Below are 15,405 nucleotides of genomic sequence, written 5' to 3' on the forward strand. Positions count from 1 at the left end.
AAAAAAAAGAAAAAAAAAGTGAGACCCCGGCAGCTTAGCTTGGCTGCTGCAAAGTTTGGGATCCCGTCCGCTCATCCTTTCTAAAGAGGAATTTCTCAATGTCAATGCCTTGTGCAAATCCCAGTGTGTGGCAGCCAGGGGGATAATTGATCATGGTAAGCTGATTGATAATTTGCTTTCAACCAAGAAAGAGAACAATTTTCACTTGGGGTTGCACACTTGCAATTCCACATTGTAGTTTAACAGTATTATCAAGTCACCTGTTACTACAGGGAAATATAGCATGAAACCCTAAGTATACTCAGCACTGTTATTTTTTCATCTTAAATGCATTCTAATGCAAATGCAGGAAATTCACAGAGAGCGCCTTTAAGAAGCAAAGCGTAGAAAGTTGGCAGTAAGTCATAATGAAGTTTAAAGATCTTCCCCATTCCCCCTAACAATTCATCGATATGTGCTGATACTAACATGAAGCTTAATTAATTACCTGACATTTCTTTGTGTTTCTACGAGGCAAAACCTGAAGTTTGAATCTGTTAGTTTTCTCTATCATAAGCTTATAACCGAAGCCAAACCCTCAAAAAAAGTAGATGACAACAGATAAATGTAGGCTGAAATCGGAACAAAACATTTACATTTCTCTAAATGCAATAAAAATGGCACTGTCCCAAGTATCTTGCTTTCCACTATTGCATTAAATTAAATACCGAGAAAAATGCGGTATAATCTCAAATATCCAAACTAAATATCTCTATGATGTAAAAGAAAAAAATCATAGGAAGTTTCAGCGTAATATTTCAAACTTAATTGGTTTAGGAGCCAGATTTAGATAATCGACCATTGCCTGTTTTGTTGTTCAGCAACTTTGATTTGCTTCCCATAGTTTTGGAAAACACATGATGTATTTTCCATTTGATGCCCATGATAGAAAACGTTTGGTAGTAACTTTTGTAGATTAAATGAAAAATTAATAGGAAGCTAATACTCCTGAAATAATCCCTGATGATGCCTAAGCACTTTCTTAGCTGAGAAACATTTGAAACTAAGCACGAGTCTTGTTTTGCTCAAGCAAACACACCAATCTTCCATACATATATATTAAAAAAGCTTGAATGTGAGAGATATAAAGAATGGATTAAAGTTTATTTCTTTTCATGGTTTCTGTATGATTTTTGTCACTTATAAAATATTTAAATTACAATGGAAACTGACGGACACTTTAACGAGGAAGTACAGGCAGCAATCACAATAGTTTAGTCTGTGAAGTGGGGAAGTCAAGGGTCAGAAATGTCAGATTGGCTTTTAGACAAATGAAAGAGACCTCTGGAGACTTTAAGTTAAACAGAAATATATAGACAAGGCAGCATGCAATTTTTTAGTACTTCGCGTTTAATAGTTTGATTATGTCAGTCTGTAACCAGGAAGAAGTTATAAAAGCAATACTTCTCTGACAAACTACTAACACCTCTAATCCAAATAGTGCTTAGCAGATATCCAAGTACTTTGCCTAATAGGAATCCAGACCAGTCTGGATGTCTCGCACACTAACCTAACAAGGGGAAACATTTTTGCAGTTCTTCCAAATTTTGACTATATATTGTCGACAAAACAGCGTGCTTTACGTCGACCGATTTTTCTTCGTGCTTTCTGGAAACGCTTAAAACGTAGCAGACACCGACACTTTCTTACGCTATTGCAAAAGCCGAGGTGACACCTGTTAACTTTTTTTTTCTTTTTTTTTTTTCTTTTTGGAGGCGAGGAGGCAGATTTGCCGGCATGTGGTACTCTGTAGACCCCCCTCTCTCCAGTTCTTCGTCTCCACCTGCACCCCCGACCGCCTCCCGCAGCCCCGGCAGCGCGGCCAGCCCCGGGGTACCGCCGCCGCGGGGTCGCGGGACTCGAGGCCAGGCGGCCGCCATCCCGCCGGCGTCTGCGCACGTGCGCAACGGCCGCGCGGAGGCCGCACGTGCGCAGCGCGGGGCGGGCGGCGGATTTCGCCCCCCCCCCCTCCCCGGGGATGCGCGTGCGGCCCGGGCCACTCCGCGCAAAGTTACGCCGGCACGGTTGCCTCCTGCGGGAAGAAAGCCTCCGGCCCCGCTGCGCGGACGACGCCCCGCAGCCAAACTTCCAGATGCTTTGCTAACTTCTTCCCCACCGGCTCTCCCCTGCGACTCACGCGCGCTCACCTCCCCCCACCCCCTCCCCCAACTTTTGGAGTTGTCGCGAAAACGTTTCTCGTGAATAAATCCCCCCGACTTTCGGGGCTTGCTCCTTTCCCCAAGGAAGCCCGCTGGATTTTCCCTGGGAGCAGGATCAGGCCCAGGAAGCTGCACTTCCAAGGCAGCAGCAGAGCAGCCACAAAGTTACCTTGGAGATGGAAAGCTTTTAGCGAAGGAGTGATTTCTCCTTTCAAAGCTCCCAGCGCTCGGGTTTTCCCGATGTCCTGGAAGGAACAATTAAGGTAGCGGTTTCTTTTCCCCGCTCCTTTATTTCATGATTAGTTTCATAATCTCCAGTAAAACGGCGTGAAGCGCTACACCCTTTCCCAACAAAGCGGGTCATCACTCTCAGTTAACGTTTCCAGCATTACGCCCTTTATTCCGCCAGTACCTAGCGCGTACTCCCAGGACGTGCGTGCACGTTCTCGGAGGAGGCCAGGGGGGTGCGCGGGGTCCCCCCCGAGTCCACGCCGTCCCCGCGGGCGGGCGCCAGGCACCCCCGCGTACGGCCCTGCGGGCCGCAGGGCGCTCGCGTCCCCCGGCCGGCGGCCGCCCGCCTGCCCGCGCCCGGCCCGCGCACCCGCCCGGGCCCGTCCTCCGCCGTGGGAGCCCACGGGGGACACGCCGCCTGCGCGCGGTGTGCACCCGCCGCGCTTCTGCGCCCGCAGAGTTGCAGAGAGAGTCCTTGCCTCCCTCAGCCCCTCTTCCCTGCTGGAGCCCAGACTCCAGAGGAGGAAAGTGTGCGAAACTGCAACTGAGTGGCGTTGTTGCGCCGGCAGCGGAGGCTGTGTCCCCTGCACGCAGAGTGGGAGCGGAGCTGGGGAAGCAGCTGGAAAATGCCCAGAAATACTTTCACGGCGGTCAAGCCCGGAGATCCCTGACTCCCCTCCTTCCCTCCCCCGCCCCCGCCCCGCTAGCCCCATGGCCTGGCACCCCGCGTAGCCCGGCCCGCGGGCGCGGGGGTGTGAGTGTGTGCGAGAGAGAGTGTGTGTGCGTGTGTGTGTGTGTGTGTGTGTGTGTGCCGCACCTGCCGGGCGATGCCAGCGGCCGGGCTGCCCGCCGGGGCTGCGCCGCGGCTCGCTCTCCCCGCCGCCGCCGCCGGCCGCCGCCGCTGCCTGCGCTGGGCATGTCTCTGGGGCCGGCGGGGCCCCGGCTCCCTCCGCTCCTCGGCTTATGGACGGCGGCAGCGGCAGCAGCAGCGCTAGCAAGCAAGCGAGCAAGCAACCTGCACCAGGACTGCGCGGAGGAGTGGGAGCCCGCGATGCTTTGGCCTCAGTACTTTTCCTTAGCCTGCCTGGCTAACCAGGGCCATTGCTGCCGCCGCCGCCGCTGCTGCTGCTAGACACACAACACACACCAACATCAGGAGGGGGAAAAGTAAGGGAGAGAGGAGAAAAAAAAAAAAAAATCCCAGGAAGATGGCGCCCACCAAGCCAAGCTTTCAGCAGGATCCTTCCAGGCGAGAACGGTAACACTTTCTCTTTATTGAACCTGCAGCAGCAGCAGCAGCCGCAGCAGCGCCGGGCCGTGCCGCCGCCACCGCCGGGGGCCGGGGCTGGCTGCCATGCCGGGGTGGGGGGACCTGCCGCCGGCACCCGCTGCTCGCACAGCCGGGCACCGGGAGTTCCTCCTAGTGCGTACCGCCAGCCGCACGCACACACGCGCACACACACAGACACACGGACACACACACAGACACACACGCAGGGCGAGCCGCGCAGCAGCAGCCCCGCTCCGGCAGCCGCACCGCCGCGGCTTGCCGGAGCCGGTGCTTGGCGGGGCGCGTTGGCGAGCGGGCGTGTGTGTGTGCGTGTGCGTGTGTGTGTGTGTGTGTGTGTGTGCGCGGAGGCGGGAGGCCCCCCCCGGGCGGCCCCTGCCGCTCGGCGGCCCCGGGGGCGGCGCGGCGCCGCGCCAGGCCCGGCTTGCCGGGCGGAGGGGCCGGCCCCGCCGGTGCGGTTCAAGTGCGGCTAGGCCGGAGCGGGGGGGGCCGCGCCGCCAGCTGCGCCCGCGGGGCTGCCCGGCCCGGCCCGGCCCCCCGCCCCGCCGCCGGGCGGGCCGCGGGTGCCGGCGCCCCCGGGGTGGGCAGAGCGGAGCCGGTGCGCGGGCGGGCGGTGCGGCGGTGCGCGGGGCCCGGGGAGGGAGGCGGGGGCCGGGAGGGGGGGGTGGGGGGTGGTCGCGCTACCCCCCCGTTCCCGGCCCGCCGCCTGCCCGATATACTTTTGTTGGGGGAGAGCGCTTGCTATTAATCTGCTCTGCTGGTGACACGAATTGCCCGTAGCGGATTTGTTCTAGTAAAGTGAATCTTTCTAGAAGTGACTGGTAGGAAACAAGAGTACAAGTTCATGTGATGTTACTTTGTGATTCTTACAAAAGTATTCAAAGCTCTATTGCTACACTGCGATGAGATGTATGCCCAGGAGGAGAGCGGCCAGAGGCTTTGGGGTGGGCTTTTTTCCTCCCCCCGCCCTTCAGTGTTACAAGTGAACTTGAGGGTAAGGGGTGAGGAAGGTTCCTGGTTAGTTGTAAAAATGGAAATTAACATTTAGACAGCTTTTAAAAGTAGCTGGATCATGTGTTACTCGGTTTATATTTCACAGCACAAGCAAGTCTGAAAAATATTTAAACAAAAATGAAGTCTAGGGAATCAGGCTCATTTTAATCTTAATTTCAAACTTACATTTTTTAGTATGATCAGCATTTCTAGTACAACTTCCTAAACCCACAGATTTTATCTAAATAGCTATGCCATTTTTTTAAGGAAGCAGACTGCCCGGTATCAGAAAACCATACATTTCGTATTTGCCACTGAAGTGTTAGTGCGGCTGTGTTAGATGCATTAATATTAACTGTTGCACTTTGACAAGGCTATATTGATATGTAGCAGAATTTGGAGATACGTGTAATGGGAAAACAGTGCATCCTCAGAAGTCAATGACTTAACTTACCAATTTTCATCTTCAACTATAAATATTTTTTTTAAAATCTCCATTTCAGTGGCTGCAAAGGCATTTCTACTGTGTTAATAACACTTATGGCAGCAGGCTTTGCTCCTGCAGAGTTCTTTGTTGGAAAAACAATTTGTATCCATAAGTCCTGTCCCCCCCAACACACAATTCTGCTGTCTTCTTTCTGAGAATGGTACTATATTAGTGCTAAGTGTATTTGCCAGGATAGCTTCAGTAATCTCTCCAGCAGAAGCATATTTGTGTGCCATTTTGGGAATTTCTCTGAGATAGGAATCTTGAAGATAGAATTAATTTCTAGGGGAAACTTCATAGCCTGTGCATGAGTGCTTTCTTTATCACCTGTCTCCATTTGGCATTCGGAGAAGGTAAATCAAAGTGCGCGATTTGTTATTCTGCTCCACTTGAGAGCTGAACTAAATAACACTTGGTCTGAAATTCTGATTGAAGTTGTAGGAGGATATACTGTATTTAATTTAATGCCCTTTAATAGCATCTTCTTGTTCAGCTCTGATGCTGTCATTTTAAAGGTTGGATCGGAGTAGTTTTTCCCTGTAGGGAGTGGGAGGAGTAATCATTTCAGGGGAAAAAAGTAGTCTAAATCCCTAGAACACTAATAGCCACAAACTTGGCCTAGTGTCCAAGCAGTTGTTTTTTGCCCTTAGGGTTCACTTTGTTATCACTCTTGACAATGCTCTGAACAGTTTAGGTATAAATATTACATGTAGAAGTTGATGACATTTTTCGTAGCAGAAATAACGGCAATCTGTTTGTTTTTTAAAAAAAAGTTTTGGGGAAGATCGATCAATGCTTCAATAAACAGCCACTCATGTACATTTTATTAAAAGTTATGTAATGTTCTCCTGAAGTCTTGCATGTAACTGTTTATTTAAGCTGTCTTCGTACACATCCTTTCAGCTGTGTGCGCCAAGCTATTTGAAATACAGGCACACATCAGTTACTTAAGGGGTTTTGCAGTCTCTTCTTAGTTACTACTTCAGTAAACTAGTTCTCAAGATTAAGAATCCTGTAAGTGAACTTTGTGTACACTCGTCGTTTAGTCTTCACTTCCACAATATTTAGGTAGATCGTGTTATATTTTTTCAAGCAAGAGGTTAGTGATTACAAAACAAATGTAAAAAGTAGTAGTCTCTGATGCAACCAAGCACTTCAATTGTTTTGAAACTTTTTTCACCTGTTTAGGTTTTTTAAAGAATGTTTGAAAAGTTGCACACTTACATTTGTTTGATTTTCTTTTAAACTATGAGTATTAGCAAATTTTACAGTTACAGTAGCAGTTTAGGGTTTTTCAATTGTGTGGATATGTAACCAAGAAAATTAAATAGACAGAAGTGTCATGCATATGATATGGCAGCATTGATTTGTAAAGCATATCATAATATCAGAGTGCTATTGGTTTAAAGTGAAAGAGAAAAAAACCTTTATTTTGGCGTTTCTTTCTAGAGCATGAGCTTGAACATAGCAGTGATAAATGATGATATGCATTGTCTAACACTTGCTTTTATATAAATAGCTCCAGAAGATTGCTTAAATGATAATCGAAAATATGAAATAGGGTGGCCTTCATATCACAAGGCCAAGGGTCTACAAATGGAAAAACTGAAATAATGAAATATTTCCAAGGCAACAGACTGTCAACAAGAACAGTAATGCATGGGCATATCATAGAGCTACCAGAGAGGATATTAGATCTTATAGCTCTAGAGCCAGGAGTTATAATGACCTTTATTAAATAGAGCCCTCCCACATTACAACAATCTTTCCGATTTCTGATTTATGGATTAGCAGTCATACTACTCTTCATAATTTGAAACATTCTCCCACCATATTTGATTTGCTGCATTTTTCTCTACTGGAATCATACATTATTTAGAGCTTACATGAGAGTATTGATCAACAAAAGTTATATTACATATTTTCAGTAACTAATGGGATTCTGAATAACAAGGTTTTGTCTGCAGCACCGTTTCTACATTCTTTACAGCACAACTGTTTTTTTCTTACAAGTTATATTCGGTTAGCTTGTTTTGTACCAATTTAATGGCATTATATTCTAATGCTATATTATAAATAAGTTATAAATAATTAGAGAGTTTTGTTAACAGATTAATGCAGCACCCAGAACCATAGGTATTTTTAAGAGAATATCAGCATATATTGTCAACATCCATCTCCTTTTATTAGTGTCTCACTTGAATTTCAGAGTCCAATATACTGGCAGTTTCAAATCACATTTGTTTGAAACTTGGCACACAAGTCGCCAGCCCAGATGGGAATTTTACTGCAAGAGTGATGTAAAACAGTTGTTGAAAATTGACATTCTAGGCATTAGTTTCATCAGCATCCTTCCTAAAAAGTACAATGTTTAAATAAATGTTTGTTTAATAAAACAGTCTTATAACAATATCCTCTTTATTGGAAAATGTATTCTAAGATAAGAATTTTGAATAACTGATACTGACCATGAAAACTAAGTGTTACCATTTTATTAACATTTTGGGATTGATTCTGCGCCCATTGAGGTCAGTAAGATGAAGCCGTTTTAGAAACGTGGCAGAATTTCATTTGATATCAATTAAGTAATTGGTTTTTTAGAATTTAATGTTATGAGACCATTTCCTGAAATCTCATCTCATGTGAATAAACCTTACATTCAGTCAGTCCATCGGATTCATTTTATATTATTGTTACTAGTAGGTCTTGCAGGTGTAAAAGCACCTCATGTGAGATGAGATTTCAACATTAGTCATGTTGTTTCAAAATGAATCAAGCAAACTTGTTCTGCAGGATGTCAGCCTGGAAATTTGTTTTTATATTTTAAACATAAGATATTTTAAGGTACATAGCCAAGACTTTGCATTTTCACCCCAGTCACTTGTTTCTTTGGTTTGTTTGTTTGTTTGTGTATGCTTAATGTTTGGTTTGGGTTTTTTTGGTGTTTTTTGTTGTTGTTTTTTTTTTTAAAGAAGCTGCCAAAGATTTATGGCAATGAGAGGAAATGTTTTGAAAATTCATTTCATAATAATTGCATTTTTTCAGAAGAGGCAATTTCTTTCTATGTAATATTTATAAGGCTACTGCATGTTATCTTTAACATACAAAGTCCCATTAGCGCGAATGAGGTGCGTGACTTTTTGTTTAATAGGACTTTGCATAATAAGGATAATTTGTAATAATATTGCATTTTGCTGCATAAGAAGATGTGCCATGGTAAGAATATAATAGTTGCTGCCATGTCTTATATGACTAGAGCATTGTTCTGTGACTAGCTCAAGCAGTAGTTTTGCAATACACAAAGTCCTAGTCAAATGAATAGGACCGTTGTGCCATTGATTTGAACAGGACTTTGAGTAGTAAAAATATTCGTTAATTTTGTATGCTATAGTAGTATATTACACAGGACAAAGAAGGTACGGTAAGGGATAGTATTTGTGTCTGTAACTTGGCAGAACTGGACCCTGTCTTTGGGAGAATATTGAGTTCAAGTTGTACCTTAATCTTTAAAAAAGTCCCAAATGAAATTATGCGTGTAGTTAAAGTATACTACAGAGAATCATAAGCAAGGATAAAAGTATTTTTACCATATAATTCAATAGATGTGAATTTGTTCTCAGTGAGATAGCAATGACAAACTTTAACGTACTTAGTGGGAGGAGGAGTGAACTTTGCATCTGTGTATTATTATAAAACGCAAAAGCCTTGAGATTCTCAAGTAAATATGGAGTGGTCCTCAAGGAGATTCTGATCTCAGCCTGCTGCAGCTAGATACTGAGAGTTATGTCAGCCCTTACCCGGCACTCTGCATGCAGGCGAGAGTCAGGCACATTAAAGAACAAGGGATATGTAAGCACGAATTTGAAACAGATTGCCGAAAGCAGAGTTTTGAAGATTTGTTACAGGCTATTTTACCAGCATTTCTTATATGTTGCATTTTGGACTTTCAGTCTTTGGTCGTATCTTGTCATTTGTCTGTTCTAGGGAACTTCTCACTGATGTCATACAATGTCTGAAGAAGACTTTAATACTAATACTGAGTGTTTCTGTAGATATGTTCCTTTATGTAGCTTAGTGTGCTTCGAAAGGTCTGTGAACACTGTTCTACACTTTTTACTGATGAGATAGTTACGTGCAAAAGATTTTTGAGAACTAGCAGAAATGGCAGAAGATGTCAATGTTAGCACTAGGAATAAAATTCCAGCCCCCATTTTGACTGTGTATTCAAAGATTACACTGCCTTCGTTAGAGGGATTTACATTTCTTTTAGAGGCAAAACCTCCACTGAAATAAAGTGCTTTCAGAGAATGGCTTGATTGCAATTCAAAATTAGCTGTTAGCTTGATATATAATAGAAGTTCAACACTTACGTTAAATAATTTAAGTGGAAAAGTACTGTTCCATTACCTGCGGGCATGTTGGGTTTACATATGTATATAGTGAACTTAAGGGATATAGTCTGAATAATATGTATGTATGTAATCTACAATAATGTCCCTGGGGCTTGGATTTTCTTAAGAGCCTATTGGATTTAGGCATCCAACACATACTGCATTTCAGTGAAATATGGGCACCTAAATCCTATAAGCCCCTTTTAAAATACTTGCCTGGGAATTTTGTCTCCAACAGGAATTTAGAACAGGCTTCATTACACATTACATTGTTTTAAACTGAATTTTATTGAGTAATGAATAGTCTTTGAACAGACATTTTGGATTAAATCCAAAAGGGTTATAGTTTTGCTCGAATTTAGGCACAGAACTGATACATTTATATTATGACGGGGGGGAAATATTTTTTTCCTCTTGCTTAAGTGTCATTTATATTATGACGGGGGCGGGAATATTTTTTTCCTCTTGCTTATGTGTCATGTTTGAAAGTCATGTGCAAATGCACATTTACAATCAGTTTACTCACAGCCTAGGCTTATATGAGGTGGCTCAGAATTGTCCTGCCAAAGCTGTAATTCATTTAGCAAAAGTATAACATACCAAATTTTAGAAGAATGCTTGTTAAAAAGCTGTTTTTTCTTAGAGATGATGGGAGGCAGAATTTGTTACTTTGTGGGGAAAAAAATGTAAAAGTGGGCAGTCTTCACAGGTCAAGGTTGAGGTCAATAGAAAGAACTGAGTGACTGAATCTGTACAGTGCTGGCAGCGGGATTAAAAAAGGAAAAAAAGTCTTAAAAAAGAGAATAGCTGCCAGTGGTACTTATCCTTCAACCTTCACAGCTGCAAAAAAAGTAGCTGATTTTATTTGTCTGACTAGTTAGATGCAGGATTGGCATGTTTGCTTCACCTTTGCATAAATTACTAACAGTATGGACAGGAGGTTCTCAAAAAAAAGTGCATTGTGAAAAAACAAACTGTTTTCTCTTGGTAGGTAACAAATAGAAGATGAACATAAAAAGAGAAACAAATACTTAGGCTAATTTATTCATTCATTCTTTCTGAGCTGCTGTTCAGTTTTACAACAAAACTTGCATTTCTTGTGGAAAATCAAAAGTACAGTAATTTTTTTCAACGGCTGAATGAGCTAAATAAATGGTACTCAAGTAGCAGTGTTTGAAGGATCCAGGTAGTTTACTAAAGTATCTTAATTAATTGGATGTTCACTTTAATAGTGAGGTTTCCTGTTTGTAGGCAGCGCTCTGTAACAAGAACATATATTTGATACATAAATGATATATATGACTTCAGAAGCCCCATTTTTATTCAAGATCTATTTTTACTGAACAACTCTTTTCGGATTAACAAACAACAAGAAATAACTGGAGAAAATACAGACTTCAGATGAGAAGCATGATAGAAAAGATACAGCAGATTCCAGATCTTTCAAACATATATGCTGTTCCTTTTATCAGTCACTCTACTTACACTCAAATTTCGAAATTAAGAGGTGCCGTCTTTCCTTTTATTCCTTTGTTAACAGGAAGAAAAATGCTTCTCTACAGAATTGCGATTTGGAAACTGTTATTGCATGCTTTTCGAGGGCAGTTTTTCAAATTTTGTTTTTGTATCACTTCTCAAGACCAGATTAGGGGACCGCAGGATGTAGCAAACACTGCAAATCCCCTCTTCTTCCCCAAAAAATTATTTGACATACTGAATGTGCATCTTTAGGAAAATCCAGTATTTAGATTCTGGATTTAGGAATCCTTTCGGTGTGATGATTTTTTTTTTAATTGTTTCTTAATCGTTTTGTGATACTACTGCAAAAAAGTATTTAAGTCCTATTCATGACTTATTTTTTTCTTGTGACAATTATCATATATTACAATATTTGTTCAGTTCAAATAGGAACAAACCCCGAAATGATTAAGGGAAAAAGTGTCTTTTAACTGACAGAGAATGGCAGAATATTCCACCTGAAAAGCAAAATTAGAATTGTTCCATATTTATTCTGCTTGTTACTAATTGTGAGGAAAACTTTAAAAAGATTTTCCACTGACTTGTATACATGTATACTGCAAAGTGTAGGCATATGTTGTATGTTAGATAGACACAGTATATGTACTTGCTTGAAAGGAAATAATGCTAGTTGATTGTCTTCAGCAAGCTATAAATGTCTTACTTTAGATAAAGTTAAATGTAAATACATGCATTGGAATGGTGATTTTTTTTCCTCTAATGCTGTGAGGGAAAAGTAGGCTCATCCTTTTTTTTGCACATTTTTATTGTTCTGTGTAAATGTAATTTGTTAATCCTGTGAAATTTGTCATAGATAAATTTGCTTGGATTATCTTGTCACCACCGTATCTGCATTCTTTTGTTCATTGCTTATTCATAATTTAACAGTCTGGCAGTGAGCCTTTTTGGGATGCTCACAAAAGATATATGACCTCTACCAGCTGCTACTATAACCTGCAGAATGCACAGCAAGACATTAGAAACGTGAGGATTCCTCTACTGATTAAAGTGCTCTTCATTTAAACAGTCTGTTCATAAGAATCTCAGGAATCTTTGTGGATAGCAGTTTTGATTTTTCTTCTCTCCCAAAATTAGTTCTAACATTTTTTTTTCCCAGTGGGAAAACTAACATTGAATCTTAAGATGGTGGTGCTTTGCTTTCAGATGGACTAATGGAAATTAAATACCTCATTATATATGCATATGTGTACATAAGTGTGCATGTGCATATACACATTTGCATATGTCTCTACCTATCTCTACCTATGCACGTATATATATATGTATTTCCTGCAGTTTTACAGTGGGAGAAATTAGTGCCCATGTGTGTTATTTTAAAACTAACTCTTCTATTAGGATATTTTTCAGCACATATTGTTAACCAGTACTAATTTACAGAAGAGTTGTCTGATTTAACCCTGCTTTAGCCCCAGCATCTTATAGATTGTATTGTGTAAATACTCGATATTATACAGTACACGAAAGACATTAAATAGAATGTTACTTGAAGTGTAACAACATTTTAGATTTTCATTATTCTCCTGACTCCGTTTAGCATATAAATTTTTTCCCCTTTTTACTTTTTTTTCTTCTTATCTGCAGATCAGCTTGTGAGTAATGGCTAGTTTTTACCTCCCCTTTGTGCTGGCACATGATTATAGTTCAAAATAATTCATTGCTAATCCATGCAGTATTGGTTCATCTCCATCACTCTGTTTTGTGATTAGAGCCTCAGGCCTGTAAGAACATCCTTCTGCACAGTTTTCTATCCTGATTTTCTTTGACTGCAACCCATATTTTAAATAGTTCTGTCATTACTGTTCACCTACCAAACCTTTTGCATTTTTCAAAAATGTATCAATTACAAGAAATTAATATTTTGGTGGGGCTATTTTTCAAGGGTTTATGAAATATATTTGTTTTCCACTGCGGTAAGTCTCCAGCAGTGGTGTATATAGGTCTTGGTTCATCTCAGCCGATGATGGAAATCTGACTTGAGTTTCTCATTTTTCCTTAGCAGTCTGAATTTCCTGTGTACTTATTTACGTTAGGTGCCTCAAGAAGTCCAGGATCTTAAAAAGAAACACCGTGTCTTTTTGAAACTGACTATAGCAGAATAGTAATTACAGTCTTGTCATTTTTAACAGAACATTTCAAACAGAGCTGCTGTAAAATAAAGCTGACGGAGGAACTTTTAAAATATATAGGGCCTGATCCTACTGTGATCACTCTGATTGAAGTTACTGTTTATTGGGTCAGATATGAACTGATATGACGTTAGAGCTGGGCTTATATGATATAATGATATCGTACATTGATCAGATTTAAATTTAATATTTCCAGATTATGAAGCAAATCCATCATTTTATTTCACATCAAATAATGCTAGTTTTATGAGAAGGTCATCTAAAAGATTTTTCAAGACTTTGTTTCAGCATTGAGTAGTCCTGTGTTCCTTTTAATAATTACTTTCATCTCATTGTAGCCGTGTGTTTGAAAGTGTAGGTCAATAAGGATGATCGCATTCAGAATTTCATGATCTGTGTAGTGGAACAAATTGAAAGCAAAGCCTGTATCAATCACTGTGAAGGGAGGGTTAATTGTTACTGCTTCTCAAGCCTCTGGACAGATAAACCAGTAATGAAATACTTATTGCTCTGATATGCGAATGGTTAAGGATGAAACAGTGGAAACAGAAGCAGTCTTCAAAGATAACAAAAAAAAAAGCAAAGAAAAAAGAATAATCTGGACTAAAGTAAGATATTGTATATGCTGTGTATTAACATTTTAAAAGTAATTTTTTTTCATCTAATATAGCCTTCTAGTAATGATGTAAGACAGCAGAATGTATTAGGTTTCTAAAGCGAATATAAAATATGAATTTAAAAGCTTTTATTATGCAAACAATTTAAAATGGTTTACATGAAGTCTGGACCTTAGGTAAAAGTAACATTTCTAGCATTAAGTGTTTTCTTTTCTTTTCTTTGTTTTTCATTTGTGGTACCGTTAAGTGGGGTTTTTTTCTTTCTTTAAAAGCACAGCTGTATTTACTAAATCGAGTATGTTTTGTTTTCTTGTGAAGTTGTTTTAAAGCATTTTGTCTACAGCCAACCAGGACTCTAACGGAGTGTTTAAAGATAGAAGCAGCAAAATAAAAATGAGTGCAAAAACAAATTACGATATTACAGTAAACATTTAACTATTTCTAGAATGTGAACTTAACATTTTAAACATCTGTTAGTTACTTATATGTTGAAATATATGCAAAAATATTTAGCCAAATTGAAGTCTTAGGCCCATGACAATCATCTCAACACAGTGGGTAGTTCTGAAAATTAATGAGAATGATAATACTGTAAAGACTGTTCCAGAGTTTGCCCAAATTCATTATCTAAGACTCTTGTTAAGAACATCTCAAAGAATTTTAACCAGGAAAATATATTAATGGTTCAAAAGCATTTTTCAAAACAATGATTTATAAAAGTATAATGGAATTATATATGCAAGAGCTATAGTTAGAAACACAAATAACACAGGAGCAGCACATTATGAAGAAACATTTTCCAATAGCTAGGGTACTTGGCTTTGATTTTGTCCATAGGTGTCAAGCTTTCCTTATCGATTTATATTTTGGGATAGAGGAAATGAAAAAGTGAAAGCAACTTACAAAAAATATATTTTTGACTCCTTGTTAGTTACTTAATGAGGCCTATAGCTGCTTAAAAGCTAAGTAAAGTAATTAATAATTTTAGAACTGGTGTAAACGTCTTTTAGACAATCGAAAAGCACTTTTAGGAGGAAGGGTGATGAGACACATCTTTAGATTTCTCTTCAGAATGTTAAGAATTTCCTGTTGCCTGTTTCCTGATGGGATTGACGCAGCTGCGTATCATATGGAATGAAAGAGGAACCGAGTGCCTGACTTTGTTTTATGCAAGTCCTTTACTGAAGAAAATGTATGTGTTGATTTTGCCTTTTTTTTAACAGATCGCTGATATGAATGCTATACACAAAATTGTCCAAGTTTAATTTATCTATTTTCTAAGGGACAGAAAATTTTAATAACTAAAGTATATTAGTTAAGAATGCTTTTTTTTTTCTTTCTTTTTTTCTGTGTGCAATGAAAAGGAAGCAGAATGCTTGGAAGATTACTATGTCATTTCCATTTGTATTTTCAGAAGTCATTGATATATAGAAGCATGTGTGCGTATGTGTATGTGCATGTGTAATCATTGGAAAACAAATCAGTTTATAGAGTTTCTTACTTATTTTGGCTGTTGTGCAATCTGTAGCACATCT

The 15,405-nt window shown here is 40.6% G+C and overlaps 1 protein-coding gene across 5 annotated transcripts in view; it reads left to right on the forward strand.

The window, feature by feature from the left end:
- The first annotated feature begins 3,637 nt into the window (after positions 1-3,637).
- NPAS3 (neuronal PAS domain protein 3) overlaps positions 3,638-15,405 on the forward strand; it is a 611,537-nt gene continuing 599,769 nt past the window's right edge. For all 5 annotated transcript variants that reach the window (XM_050898262.1, XM_050898263.1, XM_050898265.1 and 2 more), the window contains exon 1: positions 3,638-3,687. In XM_050898262.1, the coding sequence (XP_050754219.1) occupies positions 3,638-3,687 (50 nt within the window). The remainder of the gene's footprint in view (positions 3,688-15,405) is intronic.

Source organism: Gymnogyps californianus, chromosome 5, assembly GCF_018139145.2.
Source record: "Gymnogyps californianus isolate 813 chromosome 5, ASM1813914v2, whole genome shotgun sequence".
Taxonomy (NCBI): domain Eukaryota; kingdom Metazoa; phylum Chordata; class Aves; order Accipitriformes; family Cathartidae; genus Gymnogyps; species Gymnogyps californianus.